Source organism: Apium graveolens, chromosome 6 (assembly GCF_009905375.1).
Source record: "Apium graveolens cultivar Ventura chromosome 6, ASM990537v1, whole genome shotgun sequence".
Classification (NCBI taxonomy): domain Eukaryota; kingdom Viridiplantae; phylum Streptophyta; class Magnoliopsida; order Apiales; family Apiaceae; genus Apium; species Apium graveolens.
Genome location: NC_133652.1, coordinates 47,662,496 through 47,680,437, shown reverse-complemented (window position 1 = coordinate 47,680,437; position 17,942 = coordinate 47,662,496). Strand labels below are relative to the sequence as shown.

At 34.7% G+C, this 17,942-nt stretch overlaps 2 protein-coding genes across 4 annotated transcripts; one reads left to right on the top strand and one right to left on the bottom strand.

Moving 5' to 3' along the window:
• Window positions 1–1,360: 1,360 nt before the first annotated feature.
• Window positions 1,361–5,585, top strand: LOC141668939 (O-fucosyltransferase 8). Of its 3 annotated transcripts, none has more exons than XM_074476002.1 (10): window positions 1,361–1,851; window positions 2,805–2,894; window positions 3,011–3,101; window positions 3,232–3,302; window positions 3,570–3,658; window positions 3,882–4,002; window positions 4,090–4,233; window positions 4,396–4,730; window positions 4,818–5,058; window positions 5,148–5,585. In XM_074476002.1, the coding sequence occupies exons 1-10, from the start codon at window positions 1,462–1,464 to the stop codon at window positions 5,454–5,456; spliced, it is 1,881 nt and encodes a 626-aa protein (XP_074332103.1). In that variant the 5' UTR covers window positions 1,361–1,461; the 3' UTR covers window positions 5,457–5,585. The 3 variants fall into 3 exon arrangements, with proteins under 3 accessions (XP_074332103.1, XP_074332105.1, XP_074332104.1); XM_074476004.1 differs by having other exon boundaries at window positions 1,716–1,851; window positions 2,779–2,894; XM_074476003.1 differs by lacking the exon at window positions 1,361–1,851 and adding an exon at window positions 1,858–2,548.
• A 936-nt stretch (window positions 5,586–6,521) lies between these two features.
• On the bottom strand, window positions 6,522–9,665 carry LOC141667860 (calmodulin-binding receptor kinase CaMRLK-like). Its single transcript, XM_074474494.1, has 2 exons — window positions 8,027–9,665; window positions 6,522–7,681 (listed from the first exon to the last, which is right to left on the bottom strand). The coding sequence occupies exons 1-2, from the start codon at window positions 9,450–9,452 to the stop codon at window positions 7,053–7,055; spliced, it is 2,055 nt and encodes a 684-aa protein (XP_074330595.1). The 5' UTR covers window positions 9,453–9,665; the 3' UTR covers window positions 6,522–7,052.
• Window positions 9,666–17,942: the final 8,277 nt, after the last annotated feature.

Sequence of the window (17,942 nt, the reverse complement as noted above, 5' to 3'; positions counted from 1 at the left end):
TCTAAAATTTTAATCACTCCAACGGGCTTTTTTATTAGCTAAAATTAAACCTATCAGGATTTAGTCTTCCAAATTTGTTGATCATCTTCTCATTAGCTATATCAATTCCACATCATCTCTCCCGCCATTCTTGTGATGTTTTATACCTAAAAATGATTGAACCCCAACCTGTGTATATGCATTTATTATTTTTAATAATTATTACATAATTATTTTTTTATTTGATTTTACGTAATGTTATCTGTAAAATATTTATCAAAAAAACTATAAAAAAATTCATTGTTAACTAAATTTATAAATTACTTATATAATTATTTTACTATAACATTTTATAAAATACTAATAAAATAATATGATAAATTAAATTCAGTTAAATATTTTATAAAATATAAATTTAATGTTTGTTAAGCAATTTTATCATGTTTAAAATATTACAATAATATCATCAAATATGTGTTTATTAAATATATTTTTTTATTTTCACTTAAATTAAATTAAAAAGTATTTAACTTTATTTTTTTCTTTAGTAACTTTTTTAACCGGTGAAATTTAAAAATAACAGTTTTTTAAATATAGCTAATTATTATAGTTAATACCGATGAAACACAATTCCTCATAGGTTCAGTAAATTTTAGATTATATTTATTTTTTACTCATATAGCTATGGAGATACTCTTAAATAGCAACTGTGAACATTTTTTTTCATATGTTAGAAAAAACAATATTTTTGGAAAGGGTTACTGAAATCTCCATGCTTCTGGAAAAAATTATAAAATAACCTTTTAAAAAAAATAGAGGGAATTTATTTTCAGAATATTTTTTTATGAAATTTACCAAATAATTGTTACCCGTACCAATCCCAAACATACCCTATTAAAATTTCTTGACCAGGCAATATTTTCTTCGATTACTTTACAAATATTACAATTGAATTGAATTTGTTCTTTTTGATTTGTTTGTTTTCTCTGATGTCAAAATTTTTTAGTTTAAGCTGGTCGAAATTGTTTTTGATTTATATTTGCGCACCCCCGCGACATGGACATGTTGCTTAAGAGGCAAACATTGGCAAAGCTGAGAGTCATTACACCAGTTTCAAACAGTTTGGTGCAGATTTGTTTTGTGAAAGAGCCGTCAAGCCCAACCCTCCTCTCTTCCTTCTCTGTTTGGCTTAGCAGTCTGGCACACATGCACACTCACACGTATGTGTTTGCACATCCATTTCACCAACTTGTTCCCTTCACTTCTAATCTAGACTTCCATGTTTCATTTTCATCAGCTTCTTTCCTTACCAAACTCAAGACTCTTGCTTGCCACCTGATAAATCTCTTCAAACTACTAAATTTTAAAAGAAAAAGAGCCATGCATTGTAATTTACGCCAAGTCTTGGCTCTTATGGACCTCACTATTATAAACATTCTGCAAATAATTCCTAAAGAATTTGGATGATCATTAATCAACTTGATGGGTAAGCAAGATTTTCCAAAGAGTCCACGTCCTGATAAGCCGAATTCAAGTCCAGCATTTGTGTCAAAGGAGTATCAGTTTAGGCCTGCAGAACTGCAAAATAGTGGTGAACCATTTCTAGGCAGGAGATTGTCAGGAGGGGAATATAAATGGAGCAGAGATACTCTGTTCCATAGTTTAAAGAATGATTCTGTGAAATTTGGAGCTTGCAAAGGTGGTTATGCTGGGAAGAGGAATGCTATCTGGCTTAGGAAAAATGTTGGGACCATCTTATTAACTTTGGGATTGATGAGTTTTCTTTTTCTTTTGGATTCAATCATGGTCTCCATTTTTAATCCTTCTGCTGTTTACTATAATTCTGCTCCAGGTGAATCTCATGTTACAAAGGTATGGTGATACTGTCTTGAATAATTTCTTTGCTCTATTTATTATTATCCCCTAACTAAAGATGCTGGTGTAATCTAAGTGGATACTCCTGTTCTTATTTAAATCAAATGTTAAAGGTTTCGAGTTTAGTCGAGCCATGTGTATCCACTATCCAACGATTAACCGAAAAGAGGTGTCACTATTTTTTCTGAAATGTTAATTTGTGGTATAGTAATGGTTTAGTGTGCTATAGTTTTTTAAGCTAGTCAAATATTAATTAAACCAAGTCCAAGCCCTGTTATGGTTGATTCTCCTCTCCCAAACAGAATGCATATTTCATGGCTCATAAGAAGGGTCATTATGTTTATTGTTTACTTTCATCTTTGACAGCATTTTATATGTTAAGCCACTTCCCAAGATCTTTGAGTCTGAATATTTAGTATCATATCTAGCTATCTTGAATTTATTCATCTGATTTGCTGCACACAGACACACACACTGCTGTGTTAATTGGTAAGCATGATTTTGGAAACATATGGGCTTGTAGAGGAGTTTGTTATTGAGACGACAAATGTGGTTTCGACTTTTTGTTTGGTTGATTGTTTCAACAATTGTGTTGATGTCTATTCTCTTTCGCAATGATTCCATTCTGTTTTCCATTTTTTATCCTACAATACTTGAGAGTTCTTCAGCTCCAAGCCTATCATTTGAGCCTGAGGTAAGATCTCCTGTTCTTTTAGATGTGCCTCTGATGTATAAATGTCTTTTTTTTTTATAATTTTGAAAATCTTATGGTGATATAGAACAATTAGTACGTGAAATTGTAAGACATACAACCTGCTTTCTTCATCTTCTCTATGTGCTTTGTACTTTTTCATTTCATATATCAATAAGCAACTCTGCAAACACCTGTTAAAAAGGCTAACATGCAAGCCTTGCCGATCACAGTGTTCTCAAATTTTCATGTATATTAGGAGAGTAAGATTAACTATGGTACCAAAGAGAAAGCTCCTGTACGAATGTATGACCATCTCCTAAATTTGGCTTATAGTGCTCACGCAGAGGTAAACGATTAGCTCCTTCTATCTAATTTACGTATCAATCAAAACATGTGCATAACATACCGTAAGAATAATGATTCGAACTTTTCGTGTTGATATGGTGTCTCTCTTTGCCACAGAGACAGTTTAAGCAACACCCAACAACGTTCTGGCAAGAACCTCCAAAGGCATCACAATGGAAACCTTGTGCTGATAGAAAGAGTGCAAAAGGTACCAAAAGTAAATCATGCTTCTGAGCTTTTCTGGACCTTGAATTTGTTGATTGTTTCTTTATTCAACATCGTAACAATCATAATGTTGCTCTTATTTGATAGTTACCTGTCTGATCTTAAATGTGTAGGGCAACCTAGGAACAACACTGGGTTTATCTTGGTCAGTGCAAATGGAGGTCTAAATCAACAACGAGTTGCTGTGAGTATAGGTTTTTATTACGTATTACTACATGGCTTTGAATAAAGTTTAAATTTATTGGTTGGCTTTTTAAATTACTTGTCAAGACTAAATATAATGTGTAATATCAAGCCAATATCTGACGACACGACGAAGGCTTCAGCCTTCAACAAACAGTAGTTTAAGGTTAACGCTTTCAGCCCTCGGTAGTGGACTGATCTGCTAGACTGCTACTCTCCTTGTCAGCCACATTAATGAAAAAGTAACAGTGCAACCTTGTCCCTGCAGGTATGCAATGCTGTTGCTGTGGCAACTTTACTGAATGCAACCTTAGTTATCCCCAAGTTCCTCTTTAGCAATGTTTGGAATGACCCCAGGTCTGCAACTACATCTATTATATTTAAAATCTGTACTAAATCATGTGTAACACAATCTTTTGATCTTAATGTAACTATCTTAGTCACTGGGATGGACATTTTGAGGAGTTGGTTAGTCAATTGTTATGGTACATTCTATAAATATATGTGGATTGTGGATGCTTGTACATTTTCATGCTATATTAGTAAAAATTTACATGGCCTTTATACACTTGGACTGCAGCCAGTTTAGTGATATCTATCAAGAGGAACATTTCATGAATTCACTGAAGGATGAAGTGAACATTGTGAAGGAGACCCCTTCTCATCTGCATTCTCTAGACCTGGAAGCAACTGGTAGTCTAGTATGGAATGCCTCTGTTCAACTTTATTTTTGATGAACTATATGCGCCATGCAAGAATTTGACTAGAATCTTTCAGCTTATTTTTAGATTACTGATGCGGATATTCCCAAAGAAGCAACAGTCCTGGATTATCTTAAAATAGTTTTACCTCCTCTTCTGAAGAATGGAGTAGTTCACTTCCTTGGATTCGGAAACCGGCTAGGCTTTGACCCACTGCCATCTGAACTTCAGGTTGAGAGCATTGCTATATGATGTGTTTATATTTAGTGTAGGTAACGTATGTTTAAAATTACCATTACATCAAGCTAAAATCATGAAATTAGATAGTAATGCCATTTTTTTTGACATGTAGTCCTTTCATGTGGATAATTGAGGTTTACAAATATATTGCAGAAACTAAGATGCAAGTGTAACTTCCATGCCCTAAAATTTGTGCCTAAAATACAAGAAGCTGGCTCTCTGATAATTAAAAGGATAAGAAAGACAGATGTTTCTACAAACTTGCTAGACAAGCAAGTACTCGGTAACTTCATCTCGAATGCTCCTTCAGAAGAGCATAGTTCTGAAGGTAGCCCTTTGAAATATCTCGCTTTGCACTTGAGATTTGAAATTGACATGGTCGCATATTCACTATGTGAATTCGGAGGTGGAGAAAAAGAAAGAAAAGAACTGCAATCTTACAGAGAAATCCATTTTCCTTTGCTCGTTGAGAGGCTGAAACTTTCCAAGTGCGTGCTAAAAAGCTCACATTATTTAAGTTTGGCACATAATATTCCAGTTTCCTAATTCATGCTCTTTTGTGTCCATTTCTGCAGGCCTGCTTCTCCAGAAGAGTTGAGGAGAACAGGAAAATGTCCTCTGACACCAGAAGAAGCAGCACTTGTTCTTGCTGGTCTCAGTTTCAAGCGTGACACTATCGTATACCTTGCAGGTTCTCAAATATATGGAGGCCAATCAAGATTACAGCCTCTAACTAGCCTATACCCAAATGTGGTCACAAAGGAAGATTTTCTCACGCCAAATGAACTTGCACCTTTTAAGAATTTTTCATCCCAGGTACCAAACTATCCAGCTTCCTAAATCTTCTATATTGTCATGCAGTTCTTATAAAACTAATGCCCAAGAGTTATTCGCTGTAATTGCAGCTGGCAGCCCTAGACTTTATAGCTTGTGCTACTGCAGATGTATTTGCAATGACAGATTCAGGAAGTCAGTTATCATCACTCGTATCTGGTTTCCGAACATATTTTGGTGCTGGCCATGCTCCAACCTTAAGGCCTAGCAAGAACAGGCTTGCAACGATTATGTTGGAGAATGGAACCATATCGTGGAATCGTTTTGAAGAGAGAGTAAGGAAGATGATTGAGGAGGGTCAAAGAGTTCGATTGAGAAGTTTTGGTCGAAGCATTTATCGACAACCTAGGTGTAGAGAATGCATGTGCAAGTCTCATTAATAGGTATGCATATAATGTATTCCGTAAGTTTTTGAAGAATTAGTCCCCCCCTACCAGCACTAAGGCATACTAAATTGCAGAAAAGATGTCAAATCTGTTTTGGTAATGGTTGATGGGTGTCGTTGGGAATTTTGATTGAACTGAATTATTTTTGTCTCATATGGTTTGTTTACTCAATGTAGTCATTCAATTATAGGCGAAGGTGTAAGCGAGATACTTGCAAAGTTAGCATACATTTCATATTCACATTACATTTGTAAGATGCACGCTCCATTCTTGAAAAGAGTAAAAAGTTAATACAAGATAGCCGACGAATTGAAGGAGAATTCTACTCAACAAAGTAACAAATTGTAGTCCCAAATTCAGATATGTTCTTCGCTGGTTAACCAGCAAAGCACACACCATGAACCATGTAGATTTTGCAGGCAATTTAAAAATAACCCATCAACTCTACTGTCAATTTTCCACCAAGAGAACTGCTCACATGCTCTCTGACCTATGTATATGCATACATGTATGAATTATGTATAAAGTTATCCATGATTTTTATTCAACTGGGGTGTCTTCTATTTAATAGTTATACAGTGCATATCTCAGTTTGTCATGTATACCAAATGCAAACAAAACTGCAGCAACAAAGATATCTATAACAATCAACATCTGCCATATAATTTTGGGCACCCTACAATGTCATTGTTTCAAGGTCCACAAGGGTTACTTGAACCAATTGCATGCATCAATGTCAAATTAATCAACTTCTTCCATATATGTTAGAGCACACCACTATGTCACCTTGCAGCTCCACTAGGTTACTTAAGTTGAACCACTTGCATTGTATCACTATCAAATCAACTCCATTTTCTAAACATTATCTCAACATTAACAAGATACAACAGAGATTAAAATAGTTTTAAGCTCTTAAATTATAGAATTAACACTTCTAAATTTATACCGTAACACGAATTGTTCTACAAAACATGTAACCGTGACATAATAATTAACATAGGCTATGGTCTTTCAAGGCAGATTTGTACTTGAAAACCTGGGTAAATCTTCAGCAAAAAATTCTCAACTCGAAAAGTATTTGATGCTTTTGAAAGCTTTTGTAACGTAAAAACAGGAATATTCGATCCGTGTGAAGAATGAAGTACAATAAGAGGGAAAAAGGTGATAAAGCAAAACTAAAACACTCATAGTACAAACAAACCAAGGGAGAAAGTAACATAAAGGGGTTGATAATAGCAAAAACTTTGACTAAAGACAAGCAATTAGTGGGATTTATCCTCTCTGTCTTCTCTTCTTTCTTTGCCCCCCCAAAGCCTCAACTGACAGAACCCCCATACCCACACAAACTTTCCCACTCCCCTTCTGTCTACCCTTGCCTTTGTAGATAAGATTAATTTATACTGTATGTACAACACCTTGTTGTTCTTGAGTGTGTGTGACCCAAACATTTCCAAACCTAAGAAAAATGAAAGCCAACAAACTGCAAACATCGCATTTTCAAAATGTGACTAACATTATGTACTCTGAAAGTTAAGAAGAACAAGATATAAGTGAACACCTAAAATCAAATGAAAGACTTTAACTTAAAACTTAATCAATCACAGGGTGTATGTCTTTTAGTAAACCCACAACTTGTTGCATTGTTGGTCTTTTCCTAGGAGACTCTGCTGTACACAAATACCCAACTCGGAGACTCTCCACCATCTCATTCACTGCCTCATTTCTGAGTTTTAGCCTCGAGTCCAACGCATTTACTCCCTTCCCCTCTCTAACTAACTTCCTCATCCACTCAACCGTCTCCTCGGAACCTGGTCGACCCGTTAACAACTCCACTAACACCATACCAAAACTATACACGTCAGCCTCGGCTGATCCACTAACTCGGTCTTCACTTATTCCAAAATCAGTAATTCGGGGTTCCAACTCGTCCGATAGTAATATATTAGATGTAACAAGATGTCCATGCACCACGGGCTTAGACTGCCCGTGGTGAAGGTAGGCGAGCCCACGGGCAATCCCTACGGCAATGCGGTGGCGCGTGCGCCACTCCATTATTTTTGGAGATAAAACGTGGGACCGGTATTCGATATCGTTTCGATGGTCCCACGTGTCAGTGCTCCAATCCTCCAGGTCAGGTTCCCCTGCAGGTAACTCCTCGTGAAGCCATTGATGAAGGTCACCGTTTACCATGAACTCATACAATGCTAACTTCTCCTTGCCTGCATCAACAAATTGAAATTAATATTCGAATGTTTACCAAATTATTACAAATATTCAAATTAAAATCTTGAAAATACAAAAAAGATTTGAACAAAATGAGAGGCATGACTTGTCAATTTTGAGTTGCAGCAAAACTGAAAACTCATGATGAAAAATTTACGTAGGCATGTAAAATTTACATTACTACTACTAGTATAAGTTGTCACTCTCATGCATAATAGTACCCGTGAACCTCATAAATATGGTAGGTCAACTGCATAAAATCTGTCCTAAAAACTGTTGAAACATACATAAATGCACACTATACAAAACATTGAAATAAATAGACACAAATTTAAATTTACCTGCAATGCAGTAACCAGAGATAGGCAGTAGATTTGGGTGTTTAAGCTTTGAGATTTCTTCAAACATGAGCTTAGCTTTATCATGATTAATGTTCCTGGCATGCTCTAGTACTTTTATTGCCACGTGGAGGTCACCTGGCAACACAGCACTGTAGACTGGCCCACACCTACCCTCAGCAAGCAATGACTCTTTTCCAAAATGTGAAGTAGCAGCTATCAAGTCTTTGAATGTGAGGTAATTCATTAATGGCTTCTCAAACATCACTACTGGTGCTGAAGATGGTTCTTTTAAATCAGCAACCCAAGATGTTCCAGACTCTGTTTCAAATGAAAATGGCCCTGATTTTTCTATCTTGAATGGTGTTTGGATAGGTTTAGAGATGGCCCATTTGTTCATTTTGGCTAATTTTCTCTTTCTGTACATGCAACATAAGCATACAAACATGGCCAAGGCTAGAGTTGATGATGATGCAACTGTTGTTGCTAAAATGAAATGGTTCTTCTTGGGTTTAGATTTTGCTTTTGTTCTTGTTTTCGGTTTTGGTTTTGGGATATGGTAGATGGTTGTTTGATTTTTGGGTTTTTTGATAGGTTGGGCTGAGATAGGATGAGATTTGACATGAAGATTTTGATTGTTTTTAGCAGTGTTGTTGAATTTTCCAGCATTAGTAAAAGCTAAAGGACCAAAGCTTTGAACTTTATCTTTGGATATATGACCAGTGAAATTGTTGAATGAGATATTCAAGAATTTGAGGCCATTAAAAGAGGGAAAATCAGATGGAAATGTACCATTTAAATGGTTTCTTGAAATATCCAAGTATTTCAAAGAATGAAGAACTGAAATAGGTTTTAAATTTCCTGAAATGTTACAACTTGATATATCAAGATATTGAAGTTTGGTTAGATTCTTGAAGCCAAAAGGCAAGATTTGAAGGTCATTATGAGACAGGTCAAGACTTGTGAGGTTTGGAAAAATAGACAAACGAGCTAAATTTGTAAACCTGTTTTGTGACAAATTCAAGACTTGAATTGATGAGAGGCGACTTGAATTAAAACTAGGTTTGGACCCAATGGTGCCTCCTAGTCTGTTCTTGGAGAGATTGATAACAACCAAGGTAGGCATAGACCAAAACCAACCTGGAACAGAGCCTTTGAGTGTATTATTGGAGAGGTCAAGTGTGTGAAGATGAGTCAAGTTTCTGAAAAATCTCCAAGAAAGTGAGCCAGTTAAGTTTCTTGAAGAGAGACTTATGTTTGAGATATGTGGGTTTGTGCAGTTCAAATCATTGGACTTGAACCAAGATGAGTTGAATCCATTGACAGAACTGAAGGCCTTGATTACTAATATTTGGTCTGTGGTGTTGCATGAAGATTCCACAAGTGCTACAAATGAGATGAAAATGATTAACTTGTAAATTATCTTCATCCTTTGAGTAAGAAAGTGTATACTTTGTTTAAGTACTGGTAATTGTTTGGACTCCCATGGCAGTTGCAGCTGAAAAGGCAGAGATTGAAGTGTATGTATAGTAGTGGAGGAGAAAGTGGTTTAAAAGGAGAGAGCTTGAAAATGAAATGGAGTTGGAGAGGATATGTGTATCGGTTTGTCAAAACTCAAATAAATGAGTATCGACTCCGACTGTGGATTGTGCCTTGTTGGTTGTTCTTTTGCTAAAAGTTGGTTCTTTTAAATTTAGGATATTTACGTACATGACTATTATTCCAATTTTATTTATTTTATGAATAAGGGCCATTTTCCCTTGAATAATATTAAAATATTATTCCAATTTTATTCATTTTCATTCCAAATAAATTTTATTTATTTTATGAATAAATGAATCTCATTTATTTTATCTTTAGGAATAAAAAATTGAATAGACTTTCTTTATTTATTTGTAAAGTATTTAAATATCAAGCTTTCCTTTGTTTCATATTATAAATAGTTTTTTAATTTTTTTAAGGATATTGAACTTTCTCCGGTCGATTAATTGTACGAAAAAAATATACTCTGTTCATTTCAATATAACTGTCTATTTTTTAAAAAAAATTGGGCATATTAGAAAATTCTAACATTGGTAATATAATATATTAGTATTCACATTTATTGCATTGACTATATTATAATATAGAATTAGTTTTGTAAATAGAAATTAATAATACAATAATTGCATGTGGTGTAGATTTGATCTTCAAAATATACACTCAACTCTATAATTTAAAAAGTGACATTAAAAGTATAAATATATAATCATTTTAAGATATATTTTTTTTAAAAAAATAATATAAATAGTTATTTTAAAACAAAGAAATAATAATGAAATAATATCCCAATTTTATAATGGGACAAAGTCAGTGGAAGTGAGGCTCGTTTAATGCAGAAGATAGGAGTGTTTAATTGGTAGGTTATATTACCTCACATTAAGGGAACAAAACTATAAATAGAACAAGGAGTATTTATGGTGCATGGAATATACAAGCCAGACTCCATTTAATTGAATCGGAAAAAACAGACACATGGTCCCGTAAACACATACACTTCGTCTAATTTTTATTCAAGTCTGGGACGAAATTTAAATTTTAAACGATGAATAGCTGAACAGCTCCGCATTCTCGAGTGTCAGTACTCCCTCCGTTGATTTCGAGACGTTTATAATTTACACGCATTTCGAGATTTTTATAAAATATAGTTTCGTAATATTTTTTTTAGTTTTTTTTTGAATAAAAATTTAAATATAAAACTTTTATACAGAAAAAAAATATAATGGAGTTATACTTTAAAGGAGCATTGAAAAGCGTGCCAAAAGTGATGTAGAAAATTCAATAGGACATATGGAGTAGTAAACTAGAGTAGAGCTACGGAGGACTCGGTTTTTTGTTGGAATGAAGACAAATATATTAAAAGCTGCACGTACTTGAAGAACTTTACTTGACTTTGGCCATCTCCAAGAGTGGCTTACTGACCTAAATTTGGATCGATTTCGGCCCAAATCTCCTAACAGTGGCCTATTAATGTAACGCCCCCAAATCCGGGGTTAGAGGATTTGATCGTTACTATGAAACCTCATTTCAAATTAACATGTTGAATCAATAAATAAATGTCAGCAACTGAAATATAGCATCTGTGACCCCAAACTACACCAAGATCTTTTCAGATTATAGTTCTACAAAAAAGAATTCCAAATTTCACAAATAAAATTTTCACTTTCTTTTAAAACTCTTTTCAACAATTCCGAAACTCAAACTTAACCTACTAGTATAACTTCGAAAAGAAGTATACTAGACCAACGATTCAATACATAACTAATACATGTATATATATACAACATTATACAATAGAACTTACTCAAGTCCGCAAACTCTGGACCAACCATCTTCCAAAAGTTTTTTCTATGCTTTCTCGAATTATGCAGCTAAACAACATCGGTTAATCCTCACTGGAAGGTTAAATTTAAAAATAGGCAAGTATGAGCGAAATAAATGTTCAGCAAGTTCATTATAGCATATATATTGTCTTTTTGATATAAAACGGGCACCTGCACTAGTGCAGAATATTTAAAATCTTAATTGCTGAATCTGAAAATTTTAATGAAGGAATCCCAGAATTTGTTCCTTAAATGCATAAAAAAATCTTTTTGATATTTTTGAGCGAAATGTTTCAGCAATACTTTGAATCTTGACGAGAATAAAACTCGCAAAACAGTGTTTACGGAAATATCGTAAACAACAATAACATGAAATAGTGATTATGGACTGAATCATAAACTTTATTCAAAATCGAACTCTTGATATTAATACTATTATTGTTGTCATATCAAATTAGATATCAATACTAACTTAGATGCTCACAACATACCAGTACTGAAGTATTGAAGTCAACATCAATCATATATATTATTAGTCCCTTAACAATGTGACAAGAATTACAGAAGGGGGGTTGAATGGAATTCTTGAAACTTTTTCTTGAAATAAAATGTTCTAACTCAAATATAAATATAAGTGTATTGATTAGCACAATGCGGAATAAAACTTAAGTGAATCAAAACACAAGTAATTAAAAATAAGAGTTTTTAAAAATTTTCTGGTGGATTTGAATGATTCCACCAGAGATATATATTATATATCGAGAGAACCCTGTGTGCAGGAATGCTCACAGCTGCTTATAAATATTGAACTGCTGAGAATACAGAGAAATGCTAAAAATTCTGCTTACAAATGTTTCTCTTGTTGTCTCTCAGATTATTGCTTCTATTTGCTACTTCTTGGTTTATATATCACCAAGATTACAAAGTAATAAGACAAGATAATAAAACAAAAACTATCTAATCTATTACAATGCTACTTCATTACTCTATTCCAGCATCTTTGAATATCTTCATTATAGCATGGAAATGGTAATGCTTCTTTGTTCTCGAAAACCCAGTTGAATAGGCTACCACATTCCATTTGCATCCACTCGACGCATGTGGCTGTGTTGTCACTGTCAACTGATGTTTGAATTCTTCATCCGTCGGGTTCACGATCATCCGTCGAGATTGATCATCCGTCGAGATTGATCATCCGTCAAGATATTGATCATCCGTCGACTTCATTGTAGATTATCCGTCGGGTAGCAAACTGGCACTTGACTTCATTTCACTTATGCAGAATTACAAGACATCATCTATGTACAATTAATCAACCTATTCTGCATATCTAATTAAAGTCAACATGACTTGAATACTACTTACATAATTTATACAATGGTGAATGCAGAAATGTGCTACAGACTCATTATTACATAAGCTACTCACTCGATGGATAAATAAGTCATCATCCGTCGGGACTATATTGAGTTATCCGTCGGGACTATAATTCTTATCCGTCGAGTGCTACATTACTTCACTAAGTAAAATCTACTAAGGTGTTTTGTTCATGAAATCATCAAGTACACAACATATGCACAACAATCTCCCCTAATTTATGTCTACTGGAATTGTAGCCATAAATTAAGAGATACTTAATGATAACAAAACACCCTAAACATACAACTTTAAAAGAAAGTAGATAATACTGAAAAGTGCTTCAAATAACAAAATGTACAAAGTTTTGCTCGCAGTCATTTTCAAGATGCTCCTCTAGCCTGAGCAAATTTATCTAGTTTTTTGAAGGTCTGGATCTTCTTCCAAGCTTTCTGTTGTTTTCGTCAATCTGATTTTGGAGCTGCCTGTGGAATTCCAGTTCATCAGATTCTGAGAGATTTAGCTTTCCTTGCATTTCCAAAAGAGTCTCATTGCTAGAGATGCTCAATTGGTCTTCTAATCCGAAGAATCTTCTCACACCTTTGTCATCTATGAACTCCATCAGCCAGTAGGGCCTTAGATGCACTCTTCTCCCTGTGTATGGGATGATTAGAGTCTTTGGGAGTGCATCTTTAGCTCTAGCACTCCTTAGTTCTTCAATCTTCTTCAATACTAGTCTTCTTGCAGTGACATTGAACCCAAAGTTCTTCTTGAAGGATGAATAAACTTTAATCAGTACAGTTTGGCTCTCTTGAAGAATCCTGTGAAGTGGCCACTGAATCTCCTTTCCTCCTTTGTACTTGAACACTAACCTTTCAGGTAGGTTTCTGTATGCATCAATACCTCTTACTTCATCTAGTTCATTCAGATAGAGATTTAGATCAGAAAATTCTTTGATGTCACACAAGTACAGATAGTCTCCCCTATTGACTTTGGGCTGAGCTTTGACTATAGATTTGGATTTGAGAGGTGACAGCTTCACTTTCTTGACTGCTCTTGACTTTGTCCTTTTTGGCTTGCTAAGGATTGGTAGATTGAAGTCTGGAATTGGTATGTTCTCCCATTCTATTGGCTCATCCTTGGGCACAATGGATTCACCATGAATATTCCTGTAAAGATCCACCACCCTTATGTCTTCAAATACCACAGAGGGCTTTGTTGCTTGAGATGTAGCTGGTGTGGATTTCTTAGGAAATTGATCTTCCAATTCCTTGTCAACAATATCCAGTCTCCTTTTAGTTCTTTTAGCCAATTCTTTCTTTCTTGGAGATTTCTTCTGTTCTTCAACTTGCTTCCTTGATTCAGTAGCTTCAGATGATTGAGAGGGAATTTGTTGTGATGAACTTACAGCATGTAGCTTGGCCAAGATAGCAATCTGCTCTTTCTTCTATTTAGCCTTTTTAGCATCTAGAGCAGCCTGCTTCTTTTCCTGCTTCAATCTAGCTTTTTCTTCTCTCTTTGCTTGAGCAAATTGAGGGTGTCCAGCCACCACACAAATTTCTTTCTCATTTCTGAAAATCTTAGCAATCCTCCTTTTAGAAGCTGAATCAACTGGATCTTTATAGAAGGCAATTGATCTTGACAGAAGCTTCTTCTCATCAGGCTTGGGTGTCTCATACACAGTGTCTAAGGGGTTCTTCAAGGATGATTTTGAGTAGTTTGCCCTTGGTTTAAGAATCATTTCAGCCTTTGGAGACTTGATGCAGGAAGATTGTCCTCTTTCCAGATAGTTCATGCTTATCTCATTCACACTAATTTGCTTGACTTGAGAGTGATGGATGGCTGACTTAACTGGCTCCTTGACAAGTTCAAACTTCTTCTGTATCTCCTCATCAATCTTCTCCCAGTTGACCAAACTCAACTTTTCCTTCTCAGCAACTTTCAAGTTGGCTGCTGCTGCTTGAATCAGATCTATACCATCTATGACTGGTGGCTTTGAGATAGTAATTGAAGGCACAATTACTTTACTGATTTGTATATGAAGCTTCTCCCCCTCACTTGGTCCTTTCTCCCCCTTTTTGTTATCATCAAGTTGAGTTGTGGAGGGGGTTTGAGCTGCCACCAGTTTTTGCAGTAGATCAGTCTGTTGGGCTTGATGGAGATGAATGGCAGTCAAAGATGCTTGTAACGCCCCCAAATCCGGGGTCAGGGGATTTGGTCGTCACGATGAAACCTCAATCCAAAATAACCTGTTAAATCAAATAATAAATGCCAGCGGAAGATATTTAACATAAATGACCCCAACTAATCCAAGATCTTTTAAGGTTACAGTTCTAGAAACAAGATATCCAAATTCCACAAATAAATTTTTCTCTTTCTTTTAAATCTCTTTTCAACAAATCTCAACTCAAAACTAAACCCACTAGTATAACTTCGAAATGAAGTATACTAGGCCCAAATAAAATACAAAACTATAATATAATATAATATAAACAACTTTAAACAATAAAACTTACACTAGCCCACAAACCCTGGATCAACCACCTTCCAAAAGCTTCTTCTTTGCTTCCTCGAATTACGCGGCTAAACAGCAAGCTAATCCTCACTGGAGGTTAAATTTAAAAACAGGCAAGTATGAGCGAAAGAAATGCTCAGCAAGTTCATTATAGTAAATATCGGGTCATTTTGATAAAAAAAACTAACATCTGCATCAGTGCAGATCATTTAGAAATCATAATTGCTGAATCATAAAATTTTAGTTGAGGAATCCCAGAATTGATTCCTTAATTGTATTCAAAAACCCTTTTTATATTTTCCAGCGACGTGCTTCAGCAATACTTTGAATCATAACGAGAATAAAACTCGTAAAACAGTGTTTACGGAAATATCGTAAACCACAATAACATGAAACAATGATTATGGATTGAATCATAAACTTTACTCAAAACCGAACTCTTGAAATTAATACTTATTTTGTTGTGATATCAAATTAGATATAAATACGAACTTTGATGCTCACAACATTCCATACTGAAGTCAACATCAATCATCTATACTAATACCACCTTTGATATTTAACAACAACGTAAGTATCAGCAAAAATAAGAAACTGAATCAAAACCACAATTCACTTTAATCCAAAACAGAATCAGTATTTTTAATCCAAAACAGAATCAGTACTTTTAATCCAAAACAGAATCAGTTAATAAATCATTTATTCTATGAATATCAAAACAATATCATAATTTAGATTAGGATCATCCTCCGACGGACGTACTATCACATGCTGATCAGCCCGTGTGATAGCACAAGGTCATGATTCATAGAAACGTGACCCCAAAAACACGAGTACTCAAACAAAAAGGCATAACTAGCCTGTGGCAAAATGGTGTCATAATATTTCATATGGCACTTAGAAATAGCCCTCCGCTGGACCGTCCGTCCCGGTCACTTACGCAATTATGATCCAATCTTAAAACCTTTTATTGAAATGGGGTCATAATAACCGACACCCGAAATAATTTTATTCCCCCAATTCTTGGGTAGAAATATTCGCAACCAAATCACTTTTCTCAAAATCCAAAACATTTGTAAATCCGATAATTGGATAAGTAAAATTACTTAGCTACTCTGAATATAGAATAGCGGAAGAATACTTGCATAAACAGAATTATTTAATTCAGCGATATGTAAAACATTTATCTATTCCGAACTGAGAATAGGGAAAGCAATACTTGCATAATAAGCTTCAAAATAAATATCACTTGAACAATAAGTGATGATAGGGATACTTGCGTAATATGAATCGAATTAAACGTCACTTGAATGATAAGTGAGGTTAGGGTACTTGCCTTTGAGATTTTTAGCAGTTAGTCACACTCGTAACATCGCATCTATTCTGACATTCTGTCTCAAGACATCACCATCTTTCTTTTCAACACTTCACCGATATGCTGCTCCTGCGATTGCTAGAAGCCAGGTACCCAATACCATTCCATCTCATTCCTTATCCAACGTCTTGTCCCGATCAACTCGAGAGATCCGCATCTATAATTAAAAGATATAACTTTAATCGTCTAAACGATAACCACTCGACGAACTACGTGTCAAAAACCTATCGTCTACCCATATGATAGCCCACACATAATTATATCAGCCAAACACAGGAATCTTGACCCACCTATGCACATAATTCACATAGCACGTAAGTACATAATCCACGTATCATATAATTCATATCACATATGACTCAGTTCGTCTAAAGGTTCGACTTGGTACACTTAAAACTGAAATCAGGTCAAAAATATGATTTTTCGATCAATAATCGACTCAAATTGATTCGTAAAACAAGCGACCTTTCGAAACAAAAGGATTTGGGTCTCGAAAGTATTTTTAATGAAAGCAGAATATTTTTCTGAGTCTGTACGCGTTCGTTTCGTATTAAACGGACGAACGATTGATTTATTATGAATTTTTGAACATTTTTTTCAGAATTAAAACGATCTCCGAATCATTTAATAATTAAATAATAGGGCTCAAACACCCTAAAATAATTTTATAAGATTTATCGAGCCTGGAAAATAATTTAAAATAATATTTTAAAGCTCGAAACTATTTTTCACAATTTTTAAATCAATTTTAAGTAATTAAATCTAATTAAATAATCAATTAAAATTAATTAATAACTAATTAAATTAATTAATCAATTAACATTTAAATTAATTGACTAATTAAATAATTAATTATTCACTAAAATTAATTAATTAAATAATTTGGATTTATTTTTGAATTAAAATAAATTTTCAGAATTAAAATAATGATTTTTAAAATAGAAATGAATTTTTAGAAATTAAAAATAGAATTTTTGAATTATAATAAAACAGAAAATGCAGAAACACTTTCAAAATAGGATTTTGGGAAAATTAAGATCAAAACCGGGTTATATCCCGGGTCGAAACTGACCCGACCGGGTCGTTCAAGAACAGGCCGGCCGGTGCAGATTCCGGCGGCCGGGAACAAACTCCGGCGACCCTAATCCAGGTGATTTACGAATCGTCTGACTCAATTCTTACTACTGTTCAGTTCCAGTCTACTACAGCAACAACAACAACGATTTGACGTATCAAAATCATCCCCGCGACTCCGTTTCCGGCGAGAATCGCCATTAACGCCGGCGGTTTCTTCGAGTTTTCCGGCAAAAA

Bases quoted from the DNA above. Each gene is read 5' to 3' on its own strand.
- LOC141668939 (XM_074476002.1), top strand. From the start codon at position 1,462: ATGGGTAAGCAAGATTTTCCAAAGAGTCCACGTCCTGATAAGCCGAAT. The intron at 2,895-3,010 runs GTAAACGATTAG...TCTTTGCCACAG, and splicing joins CTTATAGTGCTCACGCAGAG to AGACAGTTTAAGCAACACCC. The intron at 3,303-3,569 runs GTGAGTATAGGT...TTGTCCCTGCAG, and splicing joins TAAATCAACAACGAGTTGCT to GTATGCAATGCTGTTGCTGT.
- LOC141667860 (XM_074474494.1), bottom strand. From the start codon at position 9,452: ATGAAGATAATTTACAAGTTAATCATTTTCATCTCATTTGTAGCACTT. The intron at 7,682-8,026 runs GTAAATTTAAAT...TTGTTGATGCAG, and splicing joins CTCTGGTTACTGCATTGCAG to GCAAGGAGAAGTTAGCATTG.